This window comes from Artemia franciscana, chromosome 21 (assembly GCF_032884065.1).
Source record: "Artemia franciscana chromosome 21, ASM3288406v1, whole genome shotgun sequence".
Classification (NCBI taxonomy): domain Eukaryota; kingdom Metazoa; phylum Arthropoda; class Branchiopoda; order Anostraca; family Artemiidae; genus Artemia; species Artemia franciscana.
Window position 1 is genome coordinate 28,911,308 of NC_088883.1, and position 23,851 is coordinate 28,935,158.

The 23,851-nt window shown below is 34.3% G+C and overlaps 1 protein-coding gene across 1 annotated transcript in view; it reads left to right on the forward strand.

Moving 5' to 3' along the window:
• LOC136040798 (rho GTPase-activating protein 190-like) overlaps positions 1-23,851 on the forward strand; it is a gene marked incomplete at its 3' end in the record, with an annotated part of 203,100 nt that extends 179,249 nt beyond the window's left edge. The window contains 4 exon segments of the mRNA XM_065725127.1: positions 7,991-8,203; positions 12,713-12,862; positions 20,423-20,517; positions 23,734-23,851. Coding sequence (XP_065581199.1) covers positions 7,991-8,203; positions 12,713-12,862; positions 20,423-20,517; positions 23,734-23,851 — 576 coding nt within the window.

A 23,851-nucleotide genomic window follows, 5' to 3' on the forward strand; every position in this document is an offset into this window, starting at 1 on the left:
ATGATATTACCAAATTCTGTTAAATATTAAAAAATCTCGTCTTGCATAATTAAAGTCATGTTGGATATTCTGAGAATCCTTTATCAGGATTATTAAAATCTTGTCAAATATTATCAAAACCTTATATGATATTATCAAAGTCTTGTATGATATTACCAAATTCTGTTAAATCTTAAAAAATCTCGTATTGCATAATTAAAGTCATGTTGGATATTCTGAGAATCCTTTGTCAGGATTATTAAAATCTTGTCAAATATTATCAAAACCTTATATGATATTATCAAAGTCTTGTATGATATTACCAAATTCTGTTAAATATTAAAAAATCTTTTCTTGCATAATTAAAGTCATGTTGGATATTCTGAGAATCCTTTATAGCATTACCTAAATCTTGCAAGTTATTATCACAAATTATAATGGTATTATCCAAATATTGTCTGATTTTATCAAACACCTTACTCTTCATTATCAAATTGTCGTCTGATATATCGAGAGTCATCTACTGCATTATCAAAACGTTACGTTTTATTATCAAAATCATACAACCTAGGGATCGGAATAGGGACCGGGAGCTGGAACTTGAACCGGTTTGGGAAACAGCAGACTCGGAACTGGAACCACCGTAAGCAGTTAGCCGGACAGAAGCGGAATTTGTTATCACTTTATTAAAAAAATCTAAAAAATGTTTTAGAAGTGATAAGGGCTTTCATTGTGCGCCAGAGGGCCAGTCATGGTGTGGCATGGTGATGTTAATTGACAAGATGTATCATGGAGGATTGGTTTGTGAAAAACAGGAACCAATAGATTTAATTCATGATTTATAACAAGAAAATACCTGGAAAAAAATCTTAGGAATGATGAGGAGTGCTAGAGGGTGCCACAGGGACAGTAATTGTGTGGCACGGTGGTGACAATTTAGATGGTGTATAATGATGCGTTGGTTTACAGAAACATGAACCAATGGATTTAATACATGATTTTTAACAAGAAAATACGTGGGAAATGTCTTAGGAATGATGAGAGGGTGCTAGAGGGCCAATCATAGTGTGGCACAGTAATGTGAATTGAAATGGTGTATAACGGAGGGTTTGGTTGCGGAAACATGAATAAATGGATTTAATGCATGATTTTCAATCAGAAAATAACTGGAAAATGTCTTAGCAATGATGAGGCGTTTTAGAGGGTGCCCAAGGGCTAGTAATAGTGTGGGGTGGTGTAAATTGCTTTAAATATCATTTTGAGATGTTAAACTTAACCTGGGAGGTCGTAAAAGAATTTTTTGACTTAGGGGGAGGGGTGAAATATAACACTCAGTCAAAAAAACCAAGTAATTTTATTAAAAGTCCTCAAACATATCATAATATGTCTTAAGTTTAGCTCTAGCGAGATTATGTGAAATTTGAAGAGAAACTATTATCTAAACATGGACTTGTCAACCGAGAATGCAGTCTTGACTCAAAGAAACGAGAGATTTTAATTAAAATCGCTCAAAAATGTCTTAATTTGGTGTAAATTTTCCTCTAATATCAACCCTCCTCTCTGGGGTAGGTTAAAAGTGACCCCCAACTTTATTTAATTCATGGTTCTTTTGCTTATATATTATCCTTATAAGCTTTTTTTCGTCTTGGTTTTTCCATTTTTGACTTTTAATTGTTTTTTTCTCTGTTTTACGGGGCTGCTACATATTGCCATGTTGGTGTGAATCGCTTGGACTAATATGTTCTACAGCTTAAAGTTAAGGTGGAAGGTTTTGGAGTAATTTTTTCGACTGAAAGGGAGTGAAATCTAATGTTCAGTCAAAGAAACGAGGAATTTTCATTGTAAGCTCTCAAAAATAACTTAGTGTGGCTTCCATTTACCTCTAACGAAATTATGTGAAATTTGAAGAGAAACATATTCAAATGTGCGCTTGTCAATCGGGAATGTATATGCTTGGCTCAAAGAAACGAGGCATTTTCATTAAAAGCCCTTAAAATATCTTAATTTGGTTTAAATTTACCTCTTATAACAAGCCTCCTCTCTGGAAATGCTTGCTAAGATCCTGCCTTTCTTTAATTCATGGTTCGTTTTCTTATATTTTATCCTTTATAAGATTTTGTCATGTTTTGTTTTGTTTGTTATGCTTTCACTGCTTTTTCTTGGGTTTTACGGGCCAGCCACATATTGCCATGTGGTGTGAATTCCTTGAACTAACAGGTTCTTCACCTTAAAGTTAAGGTGAGAGGTGTTAAAATAATTTTTTTGACTGAGGGGGAGTGAAATACAATGTGCTTGTCAATCTGGAATGTATAATCTTGACTCAAAGAAACGAGACATTTTCATCAAAAACGCTCAAAATATCTTAAATGTGGTTTATATTTACCTCTAATAACAACTACCTCCCCCCTCTGGAAATACATATTGACACGGTGGCGTGAATACGCATTGCCCTGGCTCAATGAACCTTGGCATTTTCACTAAAACTCTCAGAAATAACCGAATGCTAAAATTTGTCTCTGTTTTGTTCGTTTGTATGTTTCATTTTTCAAAATATGATCTTTTTTTTAGTCTCAAGATTTAAATTAACGGAATGTAACAGGCAGGCGCATACGATAATGCAGTAGAAACGACGCTTTTTCACGAAGACCTCTCAGAAAGAGCTCTTATTAGGTCTTGAATTTACCTGAAAAAATGTGCTAAGAGCAACCCGCAATATTATGATATATATTAAGCATTCCTTAATAAACATTATAATATTATAATATAATCTAAAAACACTCCTTATTATGCAAGTGAACTTCAAATTATAGGCAATTACTAATAATTGATTTTCCCCTCCGTGTGTTAACTATTGCAGGCATTTGGGAACATGCAATTCATTTAATCATTATAGTATGCATGAACACGGGATTCTCCTTGCGTGCAATAGGTTATCATGTAGAACGTGCTAGCCGAATCATAGTATTGGTATTAGAAAGGCTTTCATGATCCCACTAGTTAGCGCTCCATTCCATTGAGGGGGAATTTGTTTCGAATCCTAATATGGACAAAAAAAAATCTATAAGCAATAAATGTTCCCTGAGAAAACAAAGGCATTGAAAGAAAAAAAATCTCTTAAAGTAGTATGTAACACCCCACGTGTACATCGTCATTACAACATCCCACATGTGTGTCCTCCTCAGTTGCAAGCAGGGATCCCCCACGGGCCCTGAAAAAAAACAACGTGCGAATGCATCATCCTTAATATAAGTAAACATTCCCTATTACGTAAGAGCTAAAGAAATCTTGAAACTTCTTGAAGAAAAATGTCTTAAAAACGTCTAGAAATGTCTTGAAACGTCTAGAAGAAAATAGTCTTTAAAAAATGTCATGGAATGTCTTGCGATATCTTGAAGAAAATGTCTTAAAAATGTTTGGAAACGTCTTGAAGAAAAATGTTTAAAAAGAAATGTATTGAAACGTCTTGAAAAATGTCTTGAAGAAAAAGTGTTAAAAATGTCTTGAAATTTCTTGAAACATCTTGAAAAACGTCTTGAAGAAAAATGTTTTTAAAAACGTCTTGGAAAGTCTTGAAACATCTTGAAAAACAGCTTGAAGAAAAATGCTTCTAACGCATGGCTAACGGCCTCTAACAAGTCATATTACGTAACAGCCCAAACCCAATGACATAACATCCAAAGATATCCTGGAGTAAAGAAGCCTTGAAGATATTTCCTACACCTTTAGGTTTTTCAAACATGCTTCGTTTAGAAAACTCTCTCTATGATGTTAAAAAGCAAAAGTAAACATTCCCTGTATACACTATCTTAGGTATTTGGTTTGACAGGGATGGTTTAGCGTCAGAGATTAAGGGAGTATTTGGTGTGATAAAATATATTTAACAAAAATCGAAAACTTGTGGCACTTGATTTTGTAGGTAAAAGTTGAAGAAATATTGAGATTATTATAGGGGGAATGTCTTTTTAGGTTATCTTGAGGCTATAATTTAGGCCTCTCAGTGATATAGAAATCTCTCTTTAAATGATTAAGTATGTGAAAACATTTTGAACACGTTTTTTATGCTGAAGTACAAATATAATTCTTTTTTCAACGATAATTGGTACCCCCCTCCTTCATCTAGAAATCTCCTTAATAACTGTCTTTTGTTCTCCTAATTCTCTAGAATAGTCATTTAAAATGCCTAATTTCGCTTTTTTTAGAATTTAGGTCGTTTCAAAGGAAAAACAAATTCACGCACGTGTCATATTAATCGACTTGAAACCTGAACCGCTCTTTACCTAAACCTTCATTTATTTTACTTTTAAGCTTAACAAAACAAAGCATAGTGTGAATAATTTGGATTTAAATTCATAATTAATAAATTGTAGTCTCGTACATGAAGCTACGAAATGCTGCTATGAAATAATCGATTTTGCTTCTGAATTGCCCTTTTGTTTTGCGAGTTAAAAATTTTGTGTGTCGTTTTTTTTTCCCCTGTGTTTTGTGGGTTACTGTTCAGTTCACTGTATAACATCTTTCTTTGTTGACTGCTGTGAAGTACATATTTTTTTTAATTAGGCTGTATTTCTTTGTTATCTAAACAGGAATTGAACTAAATGCTTCTTAATTTGAAATAATTTTCTTTAACTTCATAATTTATAAATTGCAGTCTCGTGTGTGAAGCAAAAGAATATATTTGTTATCCTTTTGTTTTGCGAGCATGAAACTTTCAAAATTTTCAAATTTTTCAAAACTCTTCATCAATTTTCCTCTCCTGTTGTATGGGATACTGTACTGTCCACTCTCTCTTGGGTTTCTCTGCCGAATTATGGTTTTAATTTAACGGCCTTTGATGTTAACTTAAAGTGGATTGAACTAGATGTTTCTATGTGGAAAGTAAGTTTCAAACCGGCTGGTAAGTTTGGAGCAAAGCAAAATCCTTGGAACTTCTTCAAAATTTCTTTTTTAAATATTTTGTTTACTAACTTGAAAAAGCGAGGCGATAATATACTTATACTTGTGTATAATTATGACACTTAACTTTACTTCATATAGCGTTGATGTTTCAATATATGCTTTTCAGTTTTGAACCGAATCTGAAGCAAACTAAATGGAGTCATTTTCTTTTAATTGCGCTATTTGGAATCCGGCTGCAGTAGGGAAATTCAGCACATGTGAATCTTGCTTAAGGAGTTAAAATTTAACTTCGAAACTATGGTTGAAAATGGTAATTTTGTCAAGGAAAACGGCTAAATTGTCCCTACGGGAAACTCGGCTGGGACATCTCACTCATATCTAAACTTCTCAAATTCCTTCAAAATTTCTTCTTTAAAAAGGCTGCTTTAACTGCCAACATTAAATAATCAGCCCAAACGATAGAAAAACCGTGAAAAAGAGAGAAACGAGGATAAATGCAGCCAATGAAGAAAAAGTTGGCAATAATGCAAATATTTCGGTCAAGACCTCCGCTTGACCGCCCTCAGTGCAGAATAATAACAAATAATACGGATAAAAAATCCAAAGATAAAGTAAAAAAAACACAATTGTGTTTTTATTCAGTTACCCTTTCATCGTTACTTAGAGAGGGTCGTCCTATTTTGGCTTTTGTGTTTGTTTTAAGGCTTGGAATAGTTTTTTTTATTATTCGGTCATGGAAGGTCAAGCGGGGGTCAGAACGGAAATATTTACATTGTTATTTGCGTTTTTTTCACTGACCGTTTTTACTCTTGTTTCTTTCTTCTTTACGGTTTTTTGTTGTTTAGTCATGATTAGCCAGTTTGGTCTCAGAAATTATTTATAAAATAGAAACACAATGGTTTATTTATGTAAGTGCGTAATCATGTAGCTTTAATTTATTTCAAATACAATTTTGTTACCGACCAATTACATTTTACTAATAATTATAATACATAATAATCATATACACCATAATAATAATGAAGGGAAATAGAAGTGAACCGAATTTTTGCTCCCATGAAGATAATTTTGTTCCTGGGAACGTGAAATTCGACTGCTGAACCGAAATTCTACATATGTCACCATTGCCTAAGAAACTGAATTTTGGTGGCTTAAATTTTTTGAGTCAATATCGTAAAGGCTACACCTCCTTAGGACTGTATCTTCTATAGTACAAAATTTCCACACGGTAATTTAATTTAGCTTTAACTTCACCAAAACGGTCACCAAAATATAGTTTAAAACATAATATGTAATTATATACTATTATAGTGTAGCCTATATGGTTATTACATATTATTATATATAAATCATTATATATGATTATATGATTATTACATATAACATTCCCACACGGTAATTCAATTTAGCTTTATCTTCTGAACCTACAAATTAGGTTACCATCAAAATATAGTTTAAACATAATATGTAATTATTTATTAATATATTGTTTATGGTTATTATATATTATGTGCTATAACTATTAGTAAAATGTAATTGGTCTGTAAATTTGCGGTATAATTAAAGAGAAACATAATTAAACAGAAATTAAAACATAATTAAACAGAAATTAAACGGTATAATTAAACAGAAATTAAAGAGAAAAACAAGAGTATACATATTTGATTCACCATTCAATACTCTTTCCAAAAATAATTACATCAGCCCCCCCTCCCCTAATGGGGCCAGATATAGGCCCATGCCATATTTAAAAGTTTGCTTATATATGAAAATTGCCTTTGTTTCAGATTGTAGACAAATATTGAAAAAAAAAGCACAAAAATAATACGAAACCACAAAATCAAACTTTTGTACTCAAACTTTAGTACATAGCTTAGGGTTAAATCTGGCCCTATTTGGCTCTATAGGTGGGATTCAGACACAATTGCGACGGTGAGGGTTATAATATCTGAAAGAACATTGAATGGGGAATCGATTGGGATATTTCATTTTTTTATCTCAATAAATAATTTCTTAGACCACACTGCTTTTCCATTTACAAAAAAAAGAGAAAAATCGGATTTATTTGAAATAACGCAAAATTTGCAAAAAAAAAATGTAAGAGAGAAAAAACGGGTTTATTTTAAATGAGCAGCCATTTACAAAAATTTAAAAGAGAAAAAAGGGGTCTATTTTAAATAAAGCAGTGGAACAAAAACACACAAAAAACAACAACTAAACTTTTAATAATATAAAAAAAATTTTACGGATTTTTCCAACATGAGCTGAAGGACAAAGAAAAGGATGATAGTGTAGTTTAATAATTGGTAATTTTACGGTATATTCTTGGTAATTTAACAACTCACTGGCTGAATGACGTCAAAATGAATTATCCTTGAATAATCTATAATTTACTGTATGGTGGTAGAGACATGAGATAAAAAAAAAGATAGAAAATATATATTATTTTAACTTTTGTTGTCGCTGGTTTTTTTTGCTCCGCTGTTTTATTTAAGTGAAACTCGTCTTTTCTCTCTCAAGTCTTTTTATTTTGTATTTTCTCATTTCTCTACTGTATCGTAAATCATCAGTTTTCCAATGATAACTCATTTTGCTGTCCTTCAGCTTGTGTGTTGTTAAATTTCCGAAAATTTACGTAGAATTGCCAATTTTTCAGCTATAATTTATTTTGTTGTTCTTCAGCTTATGTGTATTGCAAAATTACTAAAAATTTATTATAAAATTGTCAAATATACAACAGCAATTTATTTTGCCGTCTTCAGCTTATTTGTACTGCAAAATTACCAATTATTCAACCATATTTTTATTATAATGTACCAAAATTCACCTAATTCACAATTATAACTATATTGTTTCACTGTCATTCAGCTTATGGGCTTCACAAAATTGCCGTAACTTTGCCTTAAAATTGTCAGTTATGCATCGATAATTTTTTTTGCGGTCCTTTAGCTTATTTATATTGCAAAATTACCAGTTATTCAACAACAGTTTATTTCGTTGTCCTTCAGCTTACATGTATTGCAAAATTACCAGCAATTCAACGATCAATTTATTTCATTGTGTCTTCAGCTTATGTTATATGCTTTTGTTTCCTAACTATCTTTAATATACTTAGCTTTCACGGATTCAGATTCCGATCTGAGTTCACCGGATCGACTTCGGCTTAGTGATCCTTTGCACAGAAATTCAAGAAAGCCCGGATCCGGGAAACGGATCCGTCGTAAACGTGCAGCCATTCCGGTAGCAATGCCTAAAGCGCCAAGCCTGCCGCTTACGCCACGAAGTGACCCGCGTCTTCAGCTTGCGCCAACAGATGGCTCGACTAAAGGTTGGATTCACTAAATATGCGCCATATAACGCTTCTTAATATTTATTTGGTCGATTAATTTGGGCTGAATTGTTTGCCAATTTTAGTTTGCAACCCTTTTAATAACCCACCCTAATTGCTTTTGCCCGTACTAGCAGCAAAATTATAGTCGTGTAGTTATTATAACTACAGTACAGTTTAGTACTATAACTGCCATGTAAATCTACACTATCATCAATTTCTGATTTTATTTATTCATGCCCCATCGTCTTACTATTATGTCTTCTTTTTCTTACTAACACCTTTTTATAAAACTTATTGCTGGAAAGGAAGTGGATGCCAGAGTTCAATAGCCTAAGATGTCTTAGGTACAGTGTTTCCACTTTTCTTTTCAAACAATTTATAGAACCTTCGTGTTTTTCAATATCTTCTTTTTTTGTCGGTAGATGTGATTAGGAATTCGCTAGATATCCCGAAAAATCGGCAGAAGTGGAAACACTGGCTGAGAAATTAAATCTCCGATCTTCCCTATTAATTTAGATGTATGCTTGTTAGTTTTGCCTCTAGGCTTAAGTGTTTGCAAAACTATTTTTAATTTGTAGAGATTGTTTACAGTTTACAGTTTAGTTTGCTTTATAGATTTTAGCAAAGAGAATAGAGAGATTACTTACCCTTAATTTAGTGGTAAAAAGTATGCTTTAGTTTGATTGGTTTACATCTGTTTAATGGTATATTTTTTAAGCCAATCACAATATTCCTTAATTGCATGTAAGAAAGGGAATCATTGAACCCCGACTTTTCAAGATTCTTTTTTGTGCGAAATTTCAAACCAGTCAAAACAATAGGAAATATAATTTCTTTTGATTGGCCATGCTGTGTGAAATTTCAAGCCAATAAAATGGTAGATAAGTTGTTCAGTTCAGCCGCGTTAATTGGAGGGAGGGTAATTGCTCTCTTGACCATTCCCCCGCTGTATTTTGAAAATGTCTTTTGGGGGGTATTCTCATTGGAAAATTTCTTTTTTGGTATATTCACTGAAAAAATCAATAAAATAACAAAATACTCTCCACCCTGATTTTGAACATTAGCGTCAAGATTTGAAAGCTCCCATTCCCTCCCCCTACCTTTTCTCAATCGATGGCCATGGTTGAGTTACAAAATTTTTTATAAGTAAACTCTCTGTTTCTCTCTGATTTTAGCTTGCTGTTTTTGTATTTTTTGTTTATATTTGAGAGTTTGGAACGTTCGACTAGTGATAAAAAACAAGAAAATGGAAAAAACGTCGTCGCTCTTTGTGGACTGTAATGACACCTTCATTTGTGTAAATTTTCTTTAATTTATGTTAGCTTTCTATAGCAGGAATGCTTTTACATAATTATTGTATAAAACGATTTCTTTGACGAAATATTCGTACTTTTTAATAAATCATGTGCTTAGAAAAAAAAAGTTTGCATTACAGTCATGCTATTTGTAACTTAGGCTCAATGAAATCCTTTGCTTTTTTTACGGCCGGGTCGTAAAATGACCTAAGGCCGGATTAATGAATAAGGCAGAAAATTTCAAATGGCTGTGTATAATTCTTACCTGGGGATAAAACGGTTGATTTTCGGTATTAATCGTTATTATAATTGTAAATTGCTACATAAATAATTATTTTAAATTGTGTTCAAATAATCTTCGTTTGAAGACATAGCTGTCTTTTGAAATTAAAAGACATAATGTTTGAAATTTAACGGGTGAAAAGCATTGTAATATTTAATTAATTAGTTTTTCTTAATTCATTTCTATGGTTCAACGGGGCAACACTGAAAAATATGTGGCACCTATCTTATAATTTTGAAATAAGTAAAAGAAAATTCATCGAAAATGGAGGTTTCCAGGTATGAATAGACCTAAGATGGGTGCATATGTTTGCCCTAAATGTTTTCCCAATGCTACCCTAAGATGGGTGGCAAATGTTTTTGTTTTGATTTTCTTAGTACATAAACTCAGTCATAATACCAAGCCTGCCCTTTGAATGTAAGAATTTCAAGAAGAAGAGAAAAACATGAACAGCAATTAAATTTAGCATATTCCACAAAGATTAGTTATATAATAGAAACATATGTTAGCTGAAAGATTATGATTAAATTTAAGCGACGGCGAGAAATACCAAATTAAGCGACGGCGAGAGATACCAAATTTTAAAACGGAATTAGAATAGTTCTATAAATCATTTTCATGATCCCCCACTCAAGTTTTGTCTATAAGCAATAAAAAAAAAAAGACCTATTGTCTTAAGCGCTGTCCAAGTATGACCATGAAAAGTTGTTACACTTATTAAAGTTAGTACAGCGGGCAATGTTAATTTCTAGTTGTGGTAGTGCAGCCCTTTATACCTACGAATAGAAAATGTATGCCTTGTGGCTTTAGATCAAATTCGAATGCCCATAATTTGATTTCAAGATCAGTGTATGGGAGTTGTATTTGTCAGTGACAAGCAATTGGTCAATGTACCCTAATACCGTAATCAAACAGTTCGGGGTAACGAACTGTAAATAAGGAGCAACCCGGCTCAATAGTAACCAAAACCCTAAAAAACGAAATTTTTATACCAATAGATACATCAAAAGAATTTGATATTAATGCTGATTTCAAATATACAAGTTTCATCAAGTTTAGTCTTACTATCAAAAGTGAAGAGCCTCAGACTATTTGCCTTATTTTCGTAAAATTAACCCCTAGAAGTCATAGAATCTTAATGTAAATCACACCATCAGATTCAGTGTATCAGAAAACCCTACTGTAGAGGTTTCAAGATTCTATCTGCAAAAATTTTGTATTTTTCGCCAGAAGGAAAGATTACGGATGCATGTTCATTTTTTTTTTCCCAAGGGTGATCGTATTGACCCAGTGGTCCTGGAATATCGCAAGAGGGCTCATTCGACAGGAAATTAAAAGCTCTAGTTTCCTTTTTAAGTGACCAAAAAAATTGGAGGGCATCTAGGCCCGCTCCCACGCTCATTTTTTCCCAAAGTCACGATCAAAATTTTGAGCGAGCCATTTTGTTCAGCATAGTCGAAAAATCTAATAAATATGTCTTTGAGGATGACTTTATCCCCCACAGTCCCCGGGGAAGGGCTGGAAGTTGTAAACTTTGTCCATTGTTTCCATATAGTATTGGTTATTGGGAAGTATACAGGCGTTTTCAGGAGGGATTTTTTGATGGGAGGTTCGAGGGGAGAAGTTTAGATGGGACGATCTTTTCCTGGAGGAATTTTTCATGGGGGAAGGCATTTTCCGCGAAGGGGTCACGGATTTCCCGGTATTGTTTAAAAAACGATCAGAAGTTAAATTGAATTTTTTTAATGCCACAATACATGGAATGGACCCAAAACCTACTAGAAATTGGTACGGCTTGCAAGTTTCTTCAACTGAAAGTAATGAGCAACATTAAAACTTAAAACGAACAAAAAATTTTACATATATGAGGGGGTTCGCCCCTTCGTTAATAGCTCGCTCGTACGCTAAAGTTCGAACTTTAGCGTGGAGAGCTAGGTATTGACGAGGGGGGCGAACCTCCTCATGTACGTAATAATTTTTGTTTATTTTAAGTTTTAGTGTTGCTCCTTACTTTCTGTTGGAAAAAACTAGATGTATCATGAGTTAAAACACGACACACTAATTTCATTAGTCATGAATCAACTTTAATATACCACTTACGTTTTAATTTTACACCTTAAGGTGTAACTCCGTTGCTACCATGATTTGATGCAAGCTTTGATGTTTGGGACTTCTTTTTGGTGATGACAAGCCAATTCAAGATTAATGTACGCTTATTCCACAAGAGACTCGAAATAGACCAAAGACTTATTAGAAATTTGTAACCCTTGCATTTATTTTAGTACTCATGGAAAAAAAACTAATGCACGGTAAATCTGGTAATTTTATGTTTTGAAGTTTAGACAGAACTCCAATAGCCTACTGTCATGATCTGATATCAACGTCGGTATATGGGCTCGCGTTTGTCAGTGATAAGCCGTTGATCAACGCTAATACGTCAATAGACCTAATAGATCCAAGATATAATACGAGTTAGCATACGATGCATTACTTTTACCACTCCAGAATAAAATTTAATTTACCATCCATGTTTTAATTTGATATATTGAGGCTTTAGATTGAACCCCAATGCCGTCATGATTTGATGTTAACGCCGGTGTGTGTAAGACTTGCGCTTGTCAATGACTAACCATTAGTCAATATTAATAGACGCTAATACTTAAATACACGGAATAGACCCAAGATCTATTAGAAATAAGCACATTCCTATAGTAATTTTAGTATTCTTAGATAAAATGTAATACACCGTACAATCGCTCTTGCATTCAGGTTCAATTGTTAAAAATTTGTTTGTGTTATCAGTTTTTGGCGGCATGGACATGGACAAGTTTTACCAAATTAATTGTTATAATCAGATTAGTCGCACGTTTCAAACTCCTTTCTTAACAAATATTGCTTCTTTTTTATTTTATTCGCTTGCAATTTCAGTACATATGATTTCGTCAGAGAGTTCTGAAGAAGAGTCTAAAAATTTGATTCGTCAATGTGCACCCCGACCGAAGCCCAAAAGAAAAGAAAACGAAACACGACTTTTTACTGAAGACTCCTATTATACAATGCCTTACTATTACGGCCAGAGTAAGTTGATAAGATGTTTTGCAGTCACGTACACAGGATCTTTAGGGATGGGGGTAATAATGAAACACAAATTTGGTACTTATCTATTATAGCGACCCCACTCAAAAACTACGGTGTGTAAAACTTGAGAACAAACCGGTTTCACCTGTCTGTATTAAGAGGCAATTAGCTTACGCTATGTGGAGGATAACAGAATACATTAGACTTCTGTAATTTGGGCTATATATTTGCAAATTAGGGGGGTAAGTGAAAGTATTTGGACAGCAAGGAGTTAGAAAACAATTCTTACTTCATAATATGCAGAATAATTGGAGCTAACACGTTTTGCATGCAGATCAAATTTGTTTCTAAAGTATTATATTTTCATCATGTTTTGGTATGTTTCGTCAGGATTAAGCTAACCTCACATCTTGAGTGGGGTCACTATAACAGTGGCACAATAAGTACCACAAGTTTTATTGGATTATTTAAATAAATAGTGCCCAGAAATTCAGAAACATTTAGGATTTTGATGGGGTCGGGTCTGAGACGGCATGATCCTGAGTATGTCCCTGTGGCAAGTTTGGTAGTGGTTGTCTGCTCTGCACAAGTACGAATTAATATTTTGGGTAGTGTCCATAGACACCGGGTTAAAAGAACATATCGATTTGTCGATAATTACGAAAACATATTTAATGTAGCGATTAATTTGTCATACAGACTTACACACCACCTGTTTTCACAAAGAGTAGCTGGAGTAGAAAAAAAAACATTTTTTGTCACTTTGTTCTTTGTCTCTCCGCTTTAACTTGTTTTGCACTGCTATTGAAAATACTAGTTGCATGTGAAAGGGTTTGACTCCAGTATTGCCCCATATTCAGTTGTTATCGGGCTGGGTCCAGCCTTTGTTTTAATATTTAGTATCCAACAATTTCTCAAAGGTTACAAGAGCATACAGAAGTAACAATTTACTGTCACACAGAGTTTCATATAGTGTTTTTTTTGTTTTGTTTTTTTGCAAAAAGCAGTGAGCAGGAAAAATCTTTTTGGCCAATTTTTTTCCGTCTGTCCGCTTAAACGGTATTTGCGCTGCTATTGAATATCCTAGTTTGGCATGAAAGGGTAAACAGTATCGACATTACTCGGTATTCAGTTGTTACCGGTCCTGTTCTTGTCCTTCTTCGTCATATAAGTTTCAAGTAATTCTTCAATCTCCTGTTTGATATCCTTTTGTCTGCAGATAATTTTTTTTTCATTTATTTATTGTTCTAAAACATTTTTACAGAAAGAAGCAAATATTATTTGAAAGCAAAAACTGAAAAATGGTCAGAATACTTTTGTTTCACATGAAGTGTGAAGACGTTCAGAACGGCTATTCTGTTCCGATTCCAAAATTCCCTGCAATAAATAGATTTGAGCAGTAACGATTTTAAGTAATGAAATTCGTTGCTTAACGGGACGTAATAAATTGCGTGTGAAAAACAAAAAATCGTAGAAAAGAAAACTTAGACCAGGGAAATGCTTAGACGAGGATCGAATAGGTTGATTGGATCAAAATGGACGAACAGGCAAGTTTCTTCAATAGCTGTGGACAGATTCCTAAGGTCTTAGAAAGCATAGGGTGGCTGCCTCCCAACCCCATAGGTTAAGTAGTTTCTAGCTGAATGGCCATGAAACAGAGATTAGTAACGATTTTATAGACTGTCATGTCTGATGCTGTGTCCTTTACTCTGTCTTTACTTTAGCTTCAGGGGTACAAATTATAACAGGGCGAATCGCCCCCTTAATTTTGAAAAACATTTTTTCAGTGTTTTCTTCTTAAAACATATGTAAAAAAACAAAAACAAATTGTCCCCTTCCTAAAATTTGAAAATTTGAATAAGAAGTTTCTGGCTGAAGGGCGATGAAATAAAGATTACCAGCGTTGCTACACACTGTCAAGTCTGATTCTGGATGTCTACTCTGATTTTACTACCTTGCCTTCAGGGGTACCAATTATAACAGGGGGAATTACCTCCTAGATTTTGAAAAACATTTTTTTTTCAGTGTCTTCTTCTTCTAAAAAAAAAAATACCCCCTTCTTGAATTTTGAAAAATTGTTTTTTTGTGTCTTTCACTAAAAAAAAAAAAGAAAAGAAAAAAATTCTGTCAATTGGTACCTCCGGTCACCTTTTTTTTCAGTGTTGGATTCAGTCACGTTCTTGCTTCTCATTAATAAGTATTTATATGTGTGAATATTCGTCTTATTTTGTTATGATATTGATCTTCCTTTTTCGAAAGTCAATTCTGTATTATTTTTAGCCTTGAAGACGGCTTGGCAGAGATCTTCATTTAAATATCTGCCTGTTCTTTCTTCATTTCCTTTTCACTAGTGGAAAATTTTCCTTGTTTGGATCTTTTTATGTCAGATTTTGTGTCTTTCGCGAGGTTATTATTTGTTTTTCTCGTCTAGGCTTTGTTTGTTTTGTTTTTCTCATATGCAATTTTTGTTTTTCGTGATGTCTGGCACACTTCAAGTAATACGAATATTAGACGAAGACAGCAAATTATGAAAAAGATTTACGAACAGAGAATTACGAACAGAGGAAACTACAGACAGAAAGAATGCCATCTTTTTCGGTTGTCGGGAATCTTATATAACACTAAAATAAAAAAAATGACCTAATTAAACCCTTTCAGTTTAATTAAATTCAGCATAAATAATTAAATTTAGTGCAATGAATTTCTGAAGGGACCATGCTTTGATTTTGAGAGCAATATGGGCTCTCTGGAAGAATCTTCGGTGTGGAGGATTGCCTGCTCTCCCTTTCTTTGCTTTTGAAGGCGGACATCACTGTATTAAGGCCTTGCCAAAGTCCATGCTTTTCACTCCCTAGTCAACTCTTTTTCTTAGCCGGAAACTCGGTAGAATACAAAGGTGTCAGTTTTCTTCGTCGCTTCAACTAAAGAAACATAAAAAGGTTGAACTTGAGGGGTTTCTCACTCGAAGTTACGATTGGGCTTAGGCTATCCTTAGCAATTCTTCTTGTAATTATTTATACAATATAATTTTGTATATATATACATACATATATATATATATATATATATATATATATATATATATATATATATATATATATATATATATATATATATATATATATTCATTTATTTACCGGCAGTTTGTTATCTGCACGCTACTTATTCTCTAGACTCTGTTTAAAGAGGTTACAACTAACTAATACTTGACTGAATCGCTCCTTAACATTCCGAGTAGATAGTCCCTTGGTGTAATTTATGCATTCTCACACGCTCCGATTACAGCTGGATCTAGTCTTTTGAGGGGATTTTTTGACTTCGGAACACAAATATGTAAAGTATTTTAAGGGACTGCAGCCAGGAAGTATATATTATAGAAATAAGTTTCTGATTGTTGAATAGAAATTTTTTTCTCTATTTTTCGATACCCCAGTATAGCAATCTAGAATGCAAACCCGAAATAGGTTTTATAATTATTTTGGAATTATAAAAAAAAATAGTTGTCGGCTTTAAGATTTGATAAATCAAAATATTCACCAGATTTTTTTTTTATTTCTATTGAAATAAAAACCGCCGAAATCACTAAGTCAGGAACGTCAGGCAAACTCCAAATGTTTAACATGGGAGGTATAGGAAGATTCCTTGAGAGTCCGTCCTGCCTTTATGTTTGGTATATCCATAGTGAATTGTAATAAAGATATAAAAGGTTATTTTATTTTTTTTTGTGTTCGCAACGCAACACGTTTTGATAAATTGGTTAGTATCGGTGAAATATAGGTCAGGGCTAACTGCCTTAGTGGCAGGCAGTTAGAAAGGAGCAATGCGAATCGGGAGAATGAGGTTAAGATAGTACTAGAGAATCAAATAATTCAATTCTGGATTGAGGAGTTAAGTTTTATAAGGATGTTAAGGTGGTTTATTGGCAGGAGTTCTACTTTAAGCTGAATTTTAAGCTAGATATTTGACGTTGTGGGCTAGGGCTATGCAGCTCAGGGCTAACTGCCTGCCAATTAGTGCAAGATTTAAAAGATATTCTAAAGAAAGATGTTCCAATGAAGACAGATATACTTGCCCACTTTGCAGAGTTAAAGAGGGCATTGCTTAAGCTGGTGCCAGGGACTCTACGATAAGGGAAGAAATATTTGGAAATAATTAGTTGATACTTCCAGGTGTCTGAAATAGTACGTCGTTTCAGTTTATTTGTAGAGTAGCAAGGCATCTGGAAAATCTGTTAAATAAAAAATAATAATAAGTAAATAAAAAAAATCTCAGTATAAAGTAAATATAATGTTTTATTTATGTCTTTTTCCGAGTGTTAAGTGTTCTTTTAAAGAACCTTTTTTCAAGCATGAAGAACTAGTATTAGGTCAATGCAGTGTTTCATTTTAAGCGTTTTATGATGATCGCTGATCAAAGTTTATGTTATTTGTGTCTTTTGTTTATGGTATTGTACTGTGTTCATGACTCTATATTTGGCTTTAAAATACACTTATCTATCTATCTATCTATTGCTTAAGTTTACTATCCCTGCTTAGCGTGCATATGCTTGACCTGGTTTTGCTTAATTACGCTTTATGGTTCTCAGTAATCGTTTATGATTCTATCACGTAATTCTCTAGAACTTTTCAGACTAGTTTAACTAGTAGACTCCTGCTCTACTTAGGAGTTTATGTCGATACCATAAAGGATCACCCCTTCTCATCCATTCTTCACTTTTCGCCAAACTATTTAGAACTTATTGGTTAATCTTGCCTTAACTTGTAGAACTCTGATAAGCATTGTTGTCAACGCTTCGGAAGAAAAGTACCGCAAAAGGCTCTAAAATTGTACCTTACCTATTTTTTTCTGTTGTGCTACGGGCAAGACGAAACTTTTTTTGCGCTACGCACAACACGTGGACGATCGGAATATTACATTAGAATAAAGAGAACAAAGTATCAGATGTGCTCTTTCAAAGATATTTGGGAGACCTCCTTTCTCCTGCAGAGACCATTTTGGTGTCACTCCTCCAAATAGCTGCTCACCTATTTTGTACTTACCGTACAGATGGCTGTGCCGCTTCACGCTATATTATGACCGCAAGAGGCTAACAAAAGGCACTTAAATAAATGTGTAAAGGAAAACTTACAACTCTGGGAGAGAAAACTAATAAAAACTACAATTCCCTCCGCTCGCTGCGTCCTGACGCCCAATTAAATTTTATTATACCATATTGGTATAATTTTTTTTATACCAATTTTATACCAAACGGGTATAATTTTTTTTTTATACCCGTTCAAACCAAAATGGTACAATTGTATCGCTGTTGGCAACCTGCTGATAAGAGATAAGATAACTAAAATGTGACACCTACTTTCCCGGAACTTAGAAAAAATATTTAACTTCTTGTTGAACGGGGCAGAATTTTCTCTTTATACTTTACGAGAGAACAGTCCCTAAATATATTCTTGTATACCTGCTTGAAAAATATTAAAAATCAGCTCAGAAGAAGTCTCATTGAATAATTTTGCAGCTTCGGAAGTTCCATGTTGTGCTAACTGCCTAAATTGAAATGTTTGCTAACACAGAATAGATATTATTTACCCTGTATGTACATTGAATGGGCGGAGTGTTGCTTAACAATTAGTAGGAGATTATAGGGATTCTTATTGAGACTAGCCTCTTATTATAATTGTCGGTCTGTTGACACATTTAAGATCTTCTATTAATTTTTATCAAAATTACTTCAGAAGCTTTCTATGGTGGGGAGAAAATTTGCTAATTGGCCCTTTGTCTTTAAGAATTTTAGCCAACGCTGAGACTCGCAGAATAATATTTGTGATATCGTACGTTCTTAAGTAAATTTGTGCGATGCTATGGAAAAGTTAACATTGCTGCAACAAAACGGAATAACTGGGTGAAGAATTAATAAATTATAAAAATGAATTGATTAACTGTAAATTCTTTCATGTTTGATCAGAGCTTGATTGTCCGTTTCAAATCTTTATTAATATTTGCATAGTTTGCTTTTGATGATTGTGAGGGTTTTATATGATATTTATGCGGTGTTTTTGAATTTTAAGTAGCATAGCGTGAAAGATTATTCTTAACGTGACCTAAATAACATGCTTAGTTACTTACGGAGGGTGACGTAGTGTACTTGTTGTACTCTGTGCAATCAGCTCCTGCTATTGGCTCCAGCATTTCCCCCCTTTTTAATAACCATGGGTATTTTGTTCATTTCCTAATTTTGTATTTATTTTGCTTATTTTTTATCCATTCACAGGCCTGATTCACGCCCTAGCCTAATTCAAGATATTTCATCTTTTTTTCCCCTAATAATGGAAAAACGGAATAAAAGAACTGGTGAATCGATTCGTTATGTATCTTATTGGCTCGAACTTGTTCGTGCGTCGAGTGTCGAGTATTTAACTCTGGATCCCATATTGCCTAGCAAAAATAAACGGAATAAAACAACTACTGAATCGATTCGTTCTATATCTTATTGGCTCGAACTTGTTCGCCTGTCGAGTGTCGAGTATCTAACTCCGGGTCCCGTATTGTTTAGCAAAGATAAACGGAATAAATTGGAATAACAGAAAAACGGAAAACAAAGAACTACTGAATCAATTTGTTCTGCATCTTATTGGTTCGAACTACTTCGTGTGTCGAGTATCTAATTCCGGGTCCCGTATTGCCTAACAAAGATAAACGAAATAACGGAATAAATCGGAAAAACGGAATAAAAGCACTGCTGAATCGATTCGTTCTACATTTTATTGGCTTTAACGTTTTCGTGTGTCGAGGATCGAGTATCTAATTCAGGGTACCGTATTGCCTAGCGAAGATAAAGTAAAGTGTAATAACGGAAAAACAAAATAAAAGAACTATTTCGTTCTGCGTATTATTGACTCGAACTTGTTCGTGTGTCTAGTGTCGGGTATCTAACTCCGGGTCCCCGTATTGCCTAGCAATAAAAGGCGTTTTTAAAGATATATTGTAAACACAAAATGCTATCTGTATTATTTCAGTACAAAAAAATTGTAATCGATAGATGGTGTTTTAATATGATGAGCCTGGATATTAGAAAAATACACTACCATCTAGATTTGATCTCCCGAAACACCATTGACAACACATCCCTGATGCCAACTTTTAAATTGAGTCCAAAATTCGTTCTTTTTTTGTTGCTTGTTAAAATCTGTTAGTCATTCTTAGTTTGAAACAGATTGTGTTATTGTCTAAGTTTTTTACGAAAAGTGTTGTCAAATTTAGCTATTTAGTTTCGCTATATATTTTTATGTTTCAACGTGACAACGCTGACGTAAATGGTACTTGCCTTAAAACTCCATATTTTTGAACAACCAAAAGAAAAATCTAGGAAAATTGCGGTTCCTTGTCATTAATAGACTTAAGACGAGTCCGGGGGGGGGATTAATATCCTTGGTAATTTGAGGACACATCTACGGAATGGGGCTAATAACCGCCTCGTATTTTTCAGGAGGATCAAAAGGGTTGTATGTTGATCATTTAGCTCACAGGAGGGTTACTCTTTAATTCAACATCTATTTTTGTTCTTAGGAAGGGTGCGAGACCCCACATATGGCCTTCTACGCGATGACGAGTCAGGAGATGAACTTGCTTCTCCGAAAGACAAAGAAAACAGTACTCTGTTGGTAAGCATAAGGATTTTATTCTTGTTAAGCACTTTTTGATGAGTTATTATTTTAAAAGGTTACTTTGGGGGGGGGGTATGTAGATTAAACCGTGTGAAAGTTGAAACGAGGAAAATTGTCCATCTCACCGCTTTAAAGTGAATAATAATTCCTAGGGGCTCCACATGAAAACTCCCTAAATGTAATACACAGTCCTTCAAAGAGACTCGTTCATCAAACAATTGGGAAAAATATAGGAAACGATTACCAAAGGCTTACTTGTTTTGATAAAAGGTGATAGTAACTAAAGGAGTAACTAACTAAGGACTAAGTAACTAACTTAACTTAACTAAGGACTAAGTAACTAACTTAGTAACTAAGGAGAATCCTAACAGTTGATGTTACGTTAAGTAGATTATACTTTTTCCATACTTATCAACAGTTGCCGGGTTTTTATTAAAGAAGGCGCAAGATTGAAAAGGGCTTGGTCTAGCGGTTTAACTTGCACTTGTACGATTGAATAAAATGTAGGTGGGGGGGGATATATTGTATCTTTTGTTGATGATTCGTATGACAGCTATTTTTCCAACTCGAGGGGTGTGAGACAATTCTGTTTTTTTTCGTTTGTGTTGCGAAAACACAGAAAAAGATATTTTTTAAATTAGGGAGAAGGGCAATTCCCCCCACCCAAGGAAAATTTGAAGTACGTAGAAACAGAGAGTATACTTCCTAAAAATATTGTTACTTTAAATCCTTTTGTTCTTTAAAAATTTTCCATTAAAGTAATAAATAGATGCAAAATTATAAAAAAGAGGCTTTATTTGGCTTTCCTTTTTGACATACACTTATGGAATATTGCGATGGGCTCAAGAATAAGCCAATGGAATCAAAGTACGCTTCTTAATATTGATCTCTTTTTCTCTTTTGTGCAAAGGAGATAAAACGCTTGCAAACCAGACATTGTATTTAGACTATAACAAATATTCGATAACTTCCGTCAGTTTTGCACCTTGGAGGGGACGGAAAACTCAACAATGATTGGTTCATGAACTTACCCCCCATCCCCCTCCTCTCTCCAGCAAAAGAAATATCCTCCAATCTTCCCAGAATCAAAACGTAGATATTTTAAGTTTATAATTTCATGTAATTTACTCATATTCACCTGCTTCTGATGTTGTTTAGTTCTTAAAGTTATAGGCTAGCCTAACTGTGTCCATCTATACAGTAATTGCTCCAAGCTAAAAGTAGTAAATACAGCTTATTTTATTTTTAACTAAACACTACATATTTGAAATACGGAACACGAAATCCCTGGAATTAAGAGACAGATCTTTTATTTCTTTGAGAATCTTAAAGACAGTGACCGCTGACCTTGTTCTAATAACTAGTCATTATTACTGTAGGGTTTGAAATAGTAAGGGGAAAGCGAAATGGTGTGGTCAGTGCTACACCAGTTTACACCATTCGTAGTGTCTGTGCTGACGATCACATTAAGATCTGATCGTAAGTTAAAAATACCTCATTTTTTCTAATTTTTCCGAATTAGCCATCCCTCTGCTTCCTCCCAGATGGTCGAAATTTACTGCTAAAAAGCTGGGAGTCGTTTGGAATTAAGACTTTGGTATCAATGGTGGGATATTAATTAATATATTTTGGAATGTGATTTGGAAGTCGGCGGAAATAAACAAACTCTGAATTGAACTCTGATTCGGAACTTCTGAAACTTCTATGTCTAATGCTTTAGAGTTGTCACCCCTTCATTTACCTGCCGATATTATTCTTAATTTTTTTTTTGGCAGCGACTAAATACCAATCTAATGATGAACACGATATATTAAGATAAATATTTAGTGCTTCTAAGGTTTACACAGACAGTTTATTTGATTTTGTGTCGAAATAGTGCCAAAATTCCTGGAAATAGACTTTTGATAGTTAAAGAGCTAAAGAGAAGTATATTTAGTTTTTTTTTACGATAACCTTTGCATCCTCCTGTGCCTCAAAAGGTACATAGGGTATGGACAGCTAGCCGCTATTATTCTCCAGCATCCTGTGTATATCTGCCCGCTTGAGTTGCATTAACTGAAGATCTGATGGGTATGAGCAGCGTAGGAGGTTTTTAGGGTGGCAACCCTTCCTTGATCTCGTTGAAGGCAACTCTAGCGTTGCCTTGGGTTTCAAGGTGCTCTGCATCACCTTAGCGGAGTGGTTAGAACTCTAGATTTGAAATCCTTTGTCTGTGAGGATAGGGTTCGAGTCCTGGTGTCGCTGTTTTTTTTGCTTTGAACGGGGGTTTGTGGTGTGACTCTGTAAGGTTAGTCAGAGTCGACCCATCTCTAAGTAGGCACCTGGAGATGATTGGATAACGTAAAAAAGAAGGATTATCAAAAGCACAAGATGGTTTGCCCCCAACTTTCCACCGCTTCATGGCTGAAGGCTTATGAGACGCAGCACCACCGGTAGAGACTTTACGGCACCACCGGTAGAGACAAAGTCTTTACCGGCACCACCGGTAGAGACAAAGTCTTTACCGGCACCACCGGTAGAGACAAAGTCTTTACCGGCACCACCGGTAGAGACTTTGCCGTGTCCTTTACCCTTTTTTTTCAATTGCACTCAAAACATGGTCTAGATTTTTGCTGGCAGATGATATGCAGATCGATGCTGGTATATGATATTTGCTGTTAGAGGTTGGCTGCTTATTATTCAGAACCTGAAATTTGAAACTCAATCTGTCCATTTTATGTTTAGGAATTTTCTTTAAAATGTAGTCTCGAAGGTAAGAATCTAACACTCTTGTTCTCGGTTTATATGACCCAGCTGCCAGCTGCCAGTTGCAATGACCCAGCTGCATACATATGGCAGGATCGACAGAATTGCCATTTAAAGAGTTTATTTTACAGTGTTTTGATGTAGCCATATTTTTTGTTTTTCAATATTAATTTTGAACCCATCCGGTTTTTACCTTCGTACCGGTCTTGCCAAGGAGTAGCTATGCACGTCTCTCTTTTCTTGAGGAATGTCAGTGCTGAAGTCCAGATCACTTAAACGTTTCTGTGTTTCAAATAATTGTTTGACTCCATGCTTTTATGTATTTTTAGGTTAAAATGCGTTCCTGTTCAACGTTGGGACTCCTTATTTTTATGTTTTGGGCTGTTTTTTTTTCTTATATTTTCAGTAACTTTTGTAGTAAAGGTCTCGAAAATTGTAGTAAGAGTTCTTTAAAAAAAATTTTCTTAGTCTCGCCTTCACGGAGGACCGGAACGTGAAAGGGAACGTGATCGATCAGCTCAACGTCGACGAGAAAAGCAGAAGGCGAAAGAAGACGAGAAGCTAGAAAGAAGGAAATTAAAAGAAG